This window comes from Hirsutella rhossiliensis (assembly GCF_020360975.1).
Source record: "Hirsutella rhossiliensis strain HR02 chromosome Unknown scaffold00001, whole genome shotgun sequence".
Taxonomy (NCBI): Eukaryota; Fungi; Ascomycota; class Sordariomycetes; order Hypocreales; family Ophiocordycipitaceae; genus Hirsutella; species Hirsutella rhossiliensis.
The window spans coordinates 11,534,889-11,547,437 of NW_025408667.1; the positions used below are offsets into that span (position 1 = coordinate 11,534,889).

The 12,549-nt window shown below is 51.2% G+C and overlaps 1 protein-coding gene across 1 annotated transcript; it reads right to left on the bottom strand.

Moving 5' to 3' along the window:
* Nucleotides 1–8,289: 8,289 nt before the first annotated feature.
* Nucleotides 8,290–11,995, bottom strand: HRG_01481 (PIF1-like helicase domain-containing protein; the record flags this gene model as incomplete). Its single annotated transcript, XM_044859952.1, has 11 exons — nucleotides 8,290–8,436; nucleotides 8,579–8,674; nucleotides 8,729–8,857; nucleotides 8,909–8,960; nucleotides 9,009–10,278; nucleotides 10,375–10,520; nucleotides 10,898–11,285; nucleotides 11,367–11,571; nucleotides 11,645–11,785; nucleotides 11,876–11,905; nucleotides 11,948–11,995. 11 exons carry the CDS (start codon nucleotides 11,993–11,995, stop codon nucleotides 8,290–8,292), a joined length of 2,652 nt encoding a protein of 883 aa, XP_044726352.1.
* Nucleotides 11,996–12,549: the final 554 nt, after the last annotated feature.

Genomic DNA, 12,549 nt, shown 5'->3' on the forward strand with positions numbered 1-12,549 from the left:
TGCTACGCTTTGGCATAAGCGCCTAGGTCACTTGAACGCTCAAGCCCTAGAGCATCTTGTTGAGAACACGACGGGTTCGAAGATCAAAGGCCCAGTTACCATCGATTGCACCGCGTGTTCCTTGGGAAGGGAAAGAAGGTCGTCTCTCGCCGAACCCTCAAAACCGAGCCCCAGACCATTCTGGAGAATCTACGTTGATATCTTCAGTATGAACACCTCATTCAACGGCAAGGAAGCTGTTCTTCTTATCAAAGATGAATTTACAAGCATGATCTTCATCTACCTTCTGAATGACGCGACACAAGGGTCCGTTATGACTGCTTTGAGAAACCACGAGGCAATGGTTCAACGCCAATGGAATCTCAACATTTGCATTATCCACCGTGATAACGATCGTTCTCTTCAGAGTGCGTATGAGAGCTGGATCGAGGAAAGGGATTCAAGATGAACCTTCTGCCCCTTACACTCCCGCTCAAAACGGTTCTGCAGAGCGATCTGGGGGGGTAATATCTGCCCAGGCCAGAACAATGGGAATTGATGCCAATTTACCATCTGATCTTTGGCCAGAAACCTGGAAAGCTGCAGTGTTTTTGCACAACAGATCGCCCATGCAGAACCACAGCTTCCGAACGCCTTTCCAGCTGCTTCATCAGTGGCTGCGAGACAACAACAGAGACATAGGCTACCAGCAAGACCAGCCTGACATCACGTTTCTCAAGGCATACGGCTGCAGAGCCTATCCCTTGACACCCCAGGCCATTCAGAACAGACAGAAGAAGGACCTAAAGACCGACCTCACACAGAAATCGGTTATCTCTTTGGATATGATTCCACGAACATTTTCAGGATCTGGATTCCGTCCACATCAGAAGTCCGAAGGGTCCGAGATGTGACCTTCAATGAAAGCATCTTCTATGACGGAAATGATCAGCCACCAGAACCTATCCCGCAGCGCGTGGAAGTACAGCTTCCAGCCCACATCGAGGACGAGTCGGATTACGAGGAAATCCCACTCAAATCGATGAACCTGAACCTGACCCCGCTGAGCAATCTCCTCAACCTCAGACCAAGGAGACGCCACCACGATTGTGGTACAACCCGAACCATCTGATCATGAGGACTCGGATGATCAGGATGAGTTTCATGACATTCAGCACCCATATCCGACACCGGACCCCGGTCCGAGTGACTCTCAGCCACGGCGCTCAGCCCGCACTCCAAAGCCTCGCAAGCTCAGTGCTTTTTCGACCAACACTAAGGGTCAATTCCACAGCTCTTTCTTTCTCGGCAGAGAAGAAAACTTCACAGACGACACCTTCCTCCCGAACCTACGACGTATAAGGAACTTCGCACCCACAGATTTGGTCCTCAGTTCAGAGAAGGAGCCCACGCCGAGTGGAAAGCACTCCAACAGAGAGGAACCTTCAGAGCGGTCCCCAGAGACCAGGTCACGGGCAAGCTTTGCCACTTACCTGGGTCTTTAAGTATAAGTTCGACAAGCATGGCTTTCTTACAAAGTTCAAAGCCCGTCTTTGTGTTCGAGGAGATCTTCAACAGCTAGGTGACAAGGACACCTATGCAGCAACCCTTGCAGGACGTTCTTTCCGGATTCTCATGGCCATCACCGCCAAATTCGACCTTGAGACCCGACAGCTCGACGCAGTTAATGCCTTCACAAACGCCCTCTTAGAAGACGAGGAGGAGGTCTATGTAGCCTTCCCAGACGGATACTACAGACAGGGATGGGCTCTTCGCCTCATGCGAGCCCTCTATGGCCTCCGACGGTCCCCTCTTCTTTGGCAGAAGGAACTCACTGCTGCATTCAGAGAGCTTGGTCTTACACAGTGTCCCGACGAACCCTGCATCTTCCAGAACGACTGGCTCACTGTTTTCTTCTTCGTTGACGATATTGTTTTCCTCTATCGCAAGGAAAACGAGGACGCAGCTGATGAGATGGTTGCAGCCCTCAAGAGGAAGTACGCGATGACAGACCAAGGGAATTACAATGGTTCCTTGGTATCAGAGTCCTGCGTGACAGACCCAACAGGAAGCTTTGGCTATGCCAAGACTCCTACATTGAAAGGATGGTTCAACGGTTCGACCTTCAACGGCGTGACCACTTCAGAGGAGCCCTTTCCCGTGCAACGAAGTCCAGCCGCACACAGGGCAGGCTTCTCCAGACCAAATTCAGCTATACCAGAGCAAAGTTGGATCACTGACCTACGCCGCAGCTATCACCCGCTCGGACATAGCCAAGCCAGCGTCTAAACTAGCTGAATTCCTCAACAACCCTTCCGAGCATCACTCCAAGCTCGCAGACCATCTGATCGAGTACCTTTACGCCACTAGGTATCTCGCCATCCAGTTTTCAGGAAAACCCTGCCTCGACGAGGATGTTGTTCCTCAGCTCCACGCTCAACATCATAGCGATTTCCAAAGCGCATCCGACGCTGCTTTCGCTGATGATAAAAGACTCGCAAGTCATCCCAGGGTTCAATCCTTACCCTCTTCGGCGGCCCTATTGCTTGGAAAGCCGGTAAACAGGATACAGTCACCACTTCTTTCACAGAAGCTGAATTGCTTGCTCACGCACACGGCAAAAGAGACTATTGCAACCTTCCGTCTCTTTGAGCAGCTCTCTTAAGCTTGATGGAATTCCGACGATCCAATGTGACAACCTTCAAACCATTCGTCTTGTCACACAGGATATTCCACGCCTCCGCACAGCCCTTCGTCACGTTGACATCCACACCTGTTGGGCTAGGCAGGCATTTGAGAAAGGCCTCTATAAGCTCACTTATACGCCTACTTCCCAGATGATTGCAGACGGCCTCACCAAAGCTCTGCCAGGCCAGAAATTTGCTACTTTCGTCAAACAACTCGGTCTCATCGATATCTCTACGTTGCTAGGGATCTAGTTTCTTTCTTCAGTTTGCACTGCCCACTAGCCAGCACAACCTGGGGGGGTATGTCACACATAGGATATCAGCCTCCAACAGTCTGACCCCCTATTCGCACAGTCCGTTTCCACATTTCCCCACAGAAACTTCTAGGAGGCATCATCAACGCATCAGTGGCTTCCAGATGATCCGATCAGATGCTTCCATTCACTACCATTCCCTTCCATTCTCATATTCAGGCAGTCTATAAAGATCTCGCCTCTTTCCCACCTTAGATAGCAGAATCAAGAGTCTTCCAGTCCCTGATCTTTATGCCCACTTGCTCATCCTCCGTGCGATAGATCTTCTAGAAGCGGAATGGAAAGCTATAAGGCGAACCTACTCAAAGGCTATAAAGGTAGCAAAGAAGTCCTTCTGGGAGGAATTCCTAGGAGAGGCTGAAGGAAAGGATATCTTTACAGCCTTTTCCTATACGAAGAATAAGCTTAGCCCTACCCTTCCAAGTATTTCGTATACGAAGGAAGGGGTAGAGGCTAAAGCAACTACCTTTAACGAGAAGTGCGAGGCATTTCTCTCCACACTTTTCCCAGCCCCACCACAGCAACAACAGCAGCAGCAACAGCCTCAAGAATACCTAGAGCGTATAACGTCAGCTCCCAAGACCCCCCTAGACCCCAGAGCCCTTGGAAAGAGCAGCCCCCGGGCTATAAGGGCAGTAAGGCTAAGGGGGCAATATGAGACTGGCCGGACTTAGAGGATATAGAGGTTAAAAAGGCGATCCTAGGATCCTCCGCAAAGAAAGCTCCCGGGCCAGACACGCTTAGTTTCCTCCTACTACAACACGCCTATAGGGCTATACCTACTATTTTTAATAGAGCCTATAAAGCTCTATTTAGTAGCGGGTATCACCCTAAGGTATGGAGGCAAGCTATAGGCATTATCCTCCCTAAAGAGAATAAGCCGGACTACTCTATCCCTAAAGTATATAGGGTTATTGCCTTACTCAATTGTCTAGGCAAGACCTTAGAAAAGCTTTTTGCAACCCGGCTAAGCTACCTAGCTAACACAGCTGGCCTGCTGGGGCTTACGCAACTAGGGGGAAGGAAACAAAGATCTGCGATAGACACAGCCCTCCTCCTTACGCACTACATCCAAAAAGAACAAGCATGTCACGCGCCTAAAGTGCTTGACTCCGGTAGATGGCTGGTTGATTCCAACTACTGGCTGGAGTGACTATTCCAGAGAAAGCACGGGGCTGGGAGGCATCTCGTGGTTATAAAAGTAGGGTAGCATAACCCTTGGAGGAGCTCGTCAGAGATCAACGAATTGAATTATTGGCCCGGTTCTTCACTCTCTGTTTCGTTGTGTGTGTGCGCCTTACAAAGCAGCAAAGAAGAGAGCTACTACTAGCACTCTCTTTCTTGACATAAAGGGGGCCTTTGATCACGTATCGAAGGAGCAGCTAATAAGAGTTCTAGAAAGGCTCCGCCTTCCTACAACTTTTATTAGCTGGGTTAGCTGCTTTGTGTCAGAAAGGAAGCTCCAGCTAGCCTTCGAAGGCCAACTCCAGCCACTAAGAGACATAGCTATAGGGGTCCCACAAGGCTCCCATATTAGCCCTATCCTCTTCCTCCTCTACGTTAGAGATATCCTAGCGGAAAAAGGATACCAGCTGTCCTATATAGACGACTTTAGCGTCTCGATCACATCAGGTTCAGCCAAAAAGAATGTTAAACAGCTAGAGAGAATAGCTGCTAGCCTCTTCAAACAAGCCTTAGACCAAGGGGTCGAATTCGACTTCGGAAAGACCGAACTTATCCACTTCTCTAGGCAAAGACAACCTATAGAGGAGGGGATAAAAATAGGGGATGTCACACACAGGATATCAGCCTCCAACAGGCCGACCCCTACCATCTACACTATGCCAAACACCCACACCAACCATCAACATTATGCACACGTTATAGGCACCTACACTATATGATCAGATGCTTCTAGTATCTCCCAGCCACTCCTTTATATCATCTATAAAGATGTTGCTCTTTTTCCTTCTAGATAGCTAAATCAAGAGTTCTTCCACTTCCTGATCTTCATGCTTGCTGCTGCTCTATACCTCGTGCGATAGGGGACCTACTTTTAAACCAAAACAACTAGACCGATGGCTGGGCATCTGGTTTGACACTAGGCTCCTATTCCGGCAGCATATTGTCGAGAAGAAGGTCCGAACGAGTTGAGGTCTCTAGGTCTCTCTAGGTAATGCAGCTAGAAACCAGGTAAGAAGGGAAGTCTGCAGACTGTTCTTTCTTCTTCCTAGACCACTGAGGGGTCCGGAGGATCTCCTATTCGAACGGGGACCTTTTGAGGAGTCCGGCATAACTATTACTGGCTCGGGGATCTCGAGAGACTGAACTATCTATCTAATAGCTAGAAGAGCTATTTGATCGGGGAGATGGAGCTGATGTTGCTGACGTAGATGACTTACGTGGCCTTCAGTAGGTGGCAAGAAGTGCCCTCTTTCTGATAAGAATGTATACTATACCTGAAAACGGGATATCAACTTGGGAGAAGCTTGGAGGGATACAAAAGGGGCTGTTTGGACGGGAAAAGGGCAACCGGGGGCAGAGCAATCAGCACATGCATTCTCGCATACCATCTGATCATTTGATACTCGACCTTCGAAAAGTCCCTTTATCCACTTCTATGCCCACTTTTGCTCTCATCTTCGCGAGACATATCGAAAAAAAAGTAGCTAGCGCACAAGCTGCGTTTGAGGGCTTAGCTAGGCTAGCCTCCACGCAAAAAGGACTATCCTTTAAGGCAGTAAGGCAGCTATACATAGCTTGCATCACTACTATAGCAGACTATGGGAGCCAGCTATGGTATACGGGAACCAGGCAAACAGGGCTTCTAAAACCATACCAACGCCTACAAAACCAAGCCCTCCCTAGGATCCTAGGTGCCTTTAAGAAGTCACCTTTTAGAGCCCTAGAGCTAGAGGCAGCAATCCCCCCTCCGGAGGTACGGCTTGAAAAGGCCTGCTACTCTTATAGCCTCCGAACCCTCCTATTCCAGCGGGACAACCCTATTAGAGAGGCGTACAGCCTAGCTAGTCGGAACGAGTTAGCAGACAGCGGATCCGACTTAGGAGCCCTAGCCTTTGTCAAGCCAAATACACAGCTCCTTCGCCTTTTACAAAGGCTTAGAAGCAGGGTATTAAAAGGCTACTACAAGCTGGAAAGGCAGAGGGCTAGCTGGGCCCCTCCGTGGCTCCTAGAGCCCAGAGCTACAATTAGTATCTCTAAGGCGCCCAAAGAAAAGGCTAAGCTACAACACCTACAGCTGCTAGCTAGCCTAGAATTCGAGGATCCCTTTGTTTTCTATACAGACGGGCCCCAAGGGACTATAGAAGGCACCATAACAAACGCTTGCTCTTATTGTGAAATAGGCCTAGAAGATAGGCCTAGAGTAGCAGTATATGAGAACCTAGGGCCCTACATCGAAGTAGCAGACGCAGAGTTGTTTGCTATTTTTAGGGCCCTAGAAGCGTCTCTAAAAGGCCCCAACAACAGCTAGGTCCTAGAGAGACGCAAAGGCTAAGCTTTATCTTTGTCGACAGCCAGGCTGCTATCTTAAAGCTAGAAGGCCACTCTGACCTAGCTATAAGGATTAGGGGGCTATTGAAGAGGCTAAGCCTAGCCTTTAATTTGAATATAGCGTGGTGTCCAAGCCACGTTAAAATCCCTGGGAACGAGCTAGCCGACGAGCTAGCAAAGAGCGGGCTAAAGGCCCCGCTAGTAGGGACGCCAACAGTCTCTATTATCTATCTACGAAAACAAGTCCGTATCGCCAGCCTGGATAGCTGGCGAGCCCTATGGAAGGCAGAAGAAGAAAAAGGCCCTAGAGCTAAGGGCCTTGGGAAGCACTACCGACAGGCTAAGCAAAAAGCTCTTCGCTTCTCCTATAAGCCAGATAGGATCCTCGCAAAAGCCACTAGGCCGGTGTTTTCAGCATACAACCAGCTCCTACTAGGGATAGGCTTTCTGAAAGCTTACCTAGCTAGAGCTAGAAAGACAGACGTAGAAGGGTGTAGGTGTGGCTCGTCGAGACATACTGCCTCACACCTTATTCTTAGTTGTAAGAACTACATGAAGGAGAGAACCCAGCTAAGAAAGGCCCTAAGAGGGCAGCCTCTAACCTTTCCTATTCTCTTTACAACTACGGTAGGGAGAGAAGCTCTTTTAGCCTTCCTCGGGAAGACAAAGATAGGAACGGCGAAGTGGTTTGCGAAAGAGTAACCTAAGGACCTCTAGGTCCTTAGGGGTAAACAATAAAGCGTGGGAACAAAAGAACTGACCCTGTTAATTTTTCCTTACCTGTCTCTTTCTTACATACACTACTAGCTATTTAGCTAGTAAAGCTAGCTATTAACTTAGCTAGCTGCAGGGGGCTGGCTCCTGCCGCGCCATAGCTTAGACGGCCACACACGCATAGTGAATTAAAAAAAAAACGTGCCTTCCATGCGGGAAATATGCTTCGTTTGTGAAAGATGTAACCGACCACGTGTCAAAACGTACTATACGCGGTGTCATCCTCCGCTCCGCTGGCTACACTGGCTCAGTCGTGTCTTTGTCCAGACAGTCACCATCTACGACATCTGCACGCGATGCAGGCCAAGGCGGAGGTCAGGCTGTTGCGATTGAACTTACTTCTATTCAATTCTGTCTGACAGCTCTCAACATACATATATACATAGTGGCACGTCCGTGCCACTATCCAGTGACTCACCACTTGTAAGTGCTGCCTAAACATGTCTTGGTCCATGTCTCATATCAAGTCAACACTCCCCTAGAGCTGTCAGACTTCAACTAATACAATGGAAACGCTATTCATAGCGTATGGGTCCAATTCCAATCCTCCTCCTTTTCCTCTCGAAGGCCTCCCTAGGCAGAGGCTTGGTCATCCCATCTGCTAGCATCACCCATCCCAACATACTCTGCTTCTGTCGTAGATCTTGCCACTGATTTCATCTTCTTGCTATACGTCATGACGGCGCCTCCGTAGACCATAAAGACGAACTCCAGGATACTCTTCCGGTCCCTTGGATCAGTAGCGTAGTCGGTGTCAGAGAACGCTTCCCCATCTTGCAGGCCTGCAGAGCCGACGTGCCCTTCGATGTTGTGGTCAATGGAATAATAGTCGATATCGCTGCCTTCGACTCCTTGTGCGTGCTCATTATTTCCGCCATATGTGATACCGTGGTGAATAGTCCTGCCGACATAACCCAATATTCGTAGCAAAGCCTTCCAGTGGTTCCAGCATGCCTCTACCGTGAAAGATGCCATTCTGTTAACTGCGAATATAATGTCGAACCTCGTATTGCATAGCCAAATCAGCTTTCGAGCAATTCCACGTATTTCAACCATTCGTCATGGTTCAGAGGCCGTCCCGGTTCCTCAACGAGCTTCCGTATAGCTCCAGGTTCCATGGGGGTTGCGTGCTTCATTGAGTCGTCGTAGAGAAATTCTGCCACGATTTCCTTCGCAAATTGAGTCCACCATAATAACGGCCAGGGGATCTTCCAATGGCTCGGCGCCTGCGTTCCAGGCGATATCGTATACAGTACCCTGGGCACCGTTAACTAGGCCAGCTGGCTGCCATAGGTTAGTAGTGAGCATTACCCTGGCGCCCTTAGCAACAGGGAACTTGTTAGATAGATTGCCAGCATTGTCGCTTGGTGCCTGCCCCGCGCCCTTGCCCTGATTCTTTGCCTCCACCTGTATTGCCGGGGCGTTGAGGTGCACCATATGCTCGTGGTTGTATTCGTTGACCCGGGCCTTCGTAGAATACACCCGCAAAGCGGCCCTGAAGCTGTCAACCTCGCTCCGCGTTAGCCTGGCCTGTACCCGACTGCTAAGGAGGTTCCAGGACGGTATGGATAACTTGACTTCACGCAGTTCCTGCAACGCCTGACGGAACTGAGCCTGATCCTCACCAGCCTGGCGCTGTACCGTGGTCAGGAAGACGGTGCGGTCAAATAACCGGTAGGCCACCTGCCCTCTTCTTTCCAACGAAGACAGGCTGGTGCTAGTCGAATACAGGGGCTTTTGCCGGACTGGTGGTAACTGGAAGAAATCGCCCACAAGCAAGACGCTCACACCACCAAAGAACTCGAGGCTACGCTGTGGAAAGGCCTGTCGCAGACGGGAATCGATCCGCGCGAGCTGCTCAATCCCCAGCATGCTCTTTTCATCGATAACGAGGTATTTGACGTGCCGTAGGCGGGACTGAAGGGCGGCTGCGTCGGCTGGGGGAAGGTCGGTAAAGGCACCACCTACTGGGAGGCGTAGCAGCGAATGAATGGTGCTGCCCTGTATCTGGTTACTCGCAACACCTGTTGGCGCCACGCGGCAAATAGGGCTAGGATTCGGTAGGGCGGCCGCCTGAAGATGGGAGGAAAGCACCTTGATAAGGAAGGACTTGCCTGTTCCACCACCACCGTCGACATGGAGAAGGAGTTGAGTAGAATTTTGCGCCTGGAAGTGACCCATGAATGTGTCGTACACGAGCCGTTGTTGTGGGTTAAGCTGGTCACGCCAGTGAGGGTCAAGGACCTCCACATCGTTGGCCATAGGGTGGCTAGCGATAAGGTCTTTCCAGTAGCTGTCTCGAAGTTCCGGATAAGTACCGACATGCCGTGTCCAGTCGTAATTGACGTCGATATCGCGGCGGCCAAGTAGGTCAAGATCTTCCTGGGTAAGGGGGTTGTCAGGTAAAAGGGCGGCGAGGCGAATCCAGTCTTCGTCATCAAATTCTTCCTCCACAGGCAGAGCCTCGTATAGATCATCTTGAGGCTGTAGTCGAGCCTCTTTTGGCCGGCCGTAATAGTCATCACCATGACTGTGGTGCTGCCAACAATAGGAGAAGGCCTCGACGTAAGAACTAAAAAGCCGGCCGTCAAATGTGAGGAGCTCATCAACCCGCCGGTGTGGGTGGTTTAATGTTAGCTTTACACGGCAGTAATCTGACCACTGTTGACCTTCTGGATCAGCCTGATAGCGAGGAAAGTAAACCAAGACACGGGGCCTGCCGTTAACGTTGCCTGGCTGCCATCGCTTCCACTTGGAAGGGTCCCTAGAGCGGAAATTCCAGCAGTTAAGGAAGGAGACGTAGGTTAGGTCCTTTAGGTCTTCTGGGCGTCGAGTGTACTTTTCGTAGACGTTGGGGGCCTCGTCAACCTCATCGCCGTTAATGCGGAGGGAGCGGGAATGCCTGTCAGGATTACGGCAGTCAACGTATAGGCAGGTTCGTGAGCCCTCCTGTAACGGCAGGCCGAGGAGCAAGTGGCTAACCTCCTGCTTCGAGTAATCCCGCTCAGCAACTAGCTGATTTAGTAGCTTTGACGTAAAGGAAATCAGGGGGTTGTGGTCCTTGACCCGGGGCATCAGGGCCTTCCCAATTTGGGCAAAAGACTCGCTTTTCTTTTCCGACTTGGAGCAGTACTTGGCCGCGTAATCGATTACCTGCTGTAGGCTCGTGCAGGGCGAGACATCTGTATTGGCTAGCCACGCAACGGTAAGCAAGCGGTTATAGTGATTGATCTGGCCATCGTTCCGCTTGCCCCTGGAGCTCCAGTGCTTAGAATGAGGAACCTTGTCAAGGGAGGCTAGTAGGCGCTGCCCGTGAGGAAATCCAAAGCGGCACTCGACCTGCTTGGTATGCTTATTGAGCTGCATACAGTAGTTGTTGCAGCGGTGGCGTTGCACGCGGTTGACTACCATCGATAGGAACTGAACGGTAAGGGGCTGCTCCAATAGATTGCTGATCAGGGGATTCCCTTCCCAGGAGCCTGTATTCGCTGAGGCTCTGGGTTAACGGCAGATACGTGATATCCCCAGATACGGGCAAATCGCTCCCGGGATCGATTATCGTCAGGATCCAAGTCTGGGTGGCCACTTAACCAATATAGGCCATGGTGGTGACTGGAACCCCTGCCCTGCCACTCGTAGCGACCCCAAAAGTCCGTTAGGTTGAGCTTCTGCTTCAGGACAATAGTCCTAAACAGCGTATAACGCTTATGGAAGTGGTAAGCGGCGATGTGGGCGTTGTCTCGTAGCAATTGCCGGGACAGGGCCATCCGCGCCGCCTCGTGGGCTGCTTGCCACTCGTGGAATCGAGGCATATGACGGTATAGGGATTCCCAGTGGTAATCGGCTGCACTTGCAGTAGCGAAAAGGCCAGGCCTGCCTAGATTATAGGCATATGCTTCCAATTCCTTCCTTTGCTTGTACCAATATGGCCGGGTGCCCCTGATTACAGCGGCTTGGCGCGTAATCGACTGGATCAGGGCCTGAGCCTCTGGCTCGTCAGGCTCAGCCATCGCTTCCTCTAGGTCAGCCCGTGTAAGGGGTTGACGGCGGCTGTCGCGTTGCCTGACGAAGTAGTCACTTCGCTTTCGGACCTGCGCACGTAACAGCGTGTTGAGGGCCACGAAAGGCCACGTCTTATGGCGGGCAAAACGTCCGTCTTGCCATCTCATCGCATGGCCAAGGTAGTCCTGGTACGTGATGCTCCGTAGGCGAGGCTCCACGAAGTCGGCCTTGCCGTCGGGGTAGAGGGTAGGGAATGCGAGCGTTAACAGCGGCTGGGAACGGTTGAATTCGTCGATAGGGTCCTGCGAATGGAAGGCAGTGGCATCTGGTGTCGAGCCTGCGCGCTACGCGGCATGTACTCCAGATCAGCCATACGCTCAGGTCAGTGGAACCGTCAAGAAATCGGGACTGCAGTGCGTTCAATTCGGTATCGGTAACCTGCAAATTCGGGATCGCCGATGCGTCGGCATCGCTAGGATCCTCTTCCACAGCCTCTTCAACGGGGCCTTGGGGGACCTCGCCGTCAGGTATGTCAGCCACTTGGCTGGCAATGGACGCAACTATGCTGCCGTCAAGAGGAAGCCGTTGCAGGCGATTCTGGCTCACGACGATATCGCGATAGCCTGGGTGGTGACACTGTAGGTAATGCAGCCAGGCCAGCAGGCATGAGCGGCGTACCCGGAAATCGCGAGCAAACTGTTGCCAGAAGCGAGGGTCGCCCTCCATAGTAGGAGGCCGCAGGAGGACGATATCCAGCTCTTCAGGTAGGACTGGGAGCTCTTCAAATAGCCTGCCAACATTGCGAAGGAAGTGGACAACGTGACCGCGATATTTATATTGAGCGCCACGTACCTGCAGGACCTTCACGTGTACGTGAACCCTAGCAATGAGCATCTCCTCGACCATCGTTAGATTGGGTAGATTACCGGGGACTTCCCCAAAGTCAAGGTTATTCGCAGCGCTAAAGAAGTAGGGCTCGTTAGGGGCTTTCTTCCTGTCTCGACCAATGCAGCGGCTGCAGATTTTCAAGCTGTTTCGCTTCATATCGAACCAACGCTCATGACAACGAAGGCAACTATGCATCTCATCATCATTCAGGGCAGTATAGAACTCCCGCACAAGGGCCTGATCTTCCTCACTAAGGGCAGGCAAGTTAAGGTCCCCCGTCAAAGGCGGGTCAATACTCTGATCAAACTGTCGCTCTTGAGGCTGTGTGCCTTGACGCGTATAATGGCCGCGGCGATGACCATGTGGCAATAATGAAGGAGTGGTAGGAAGCG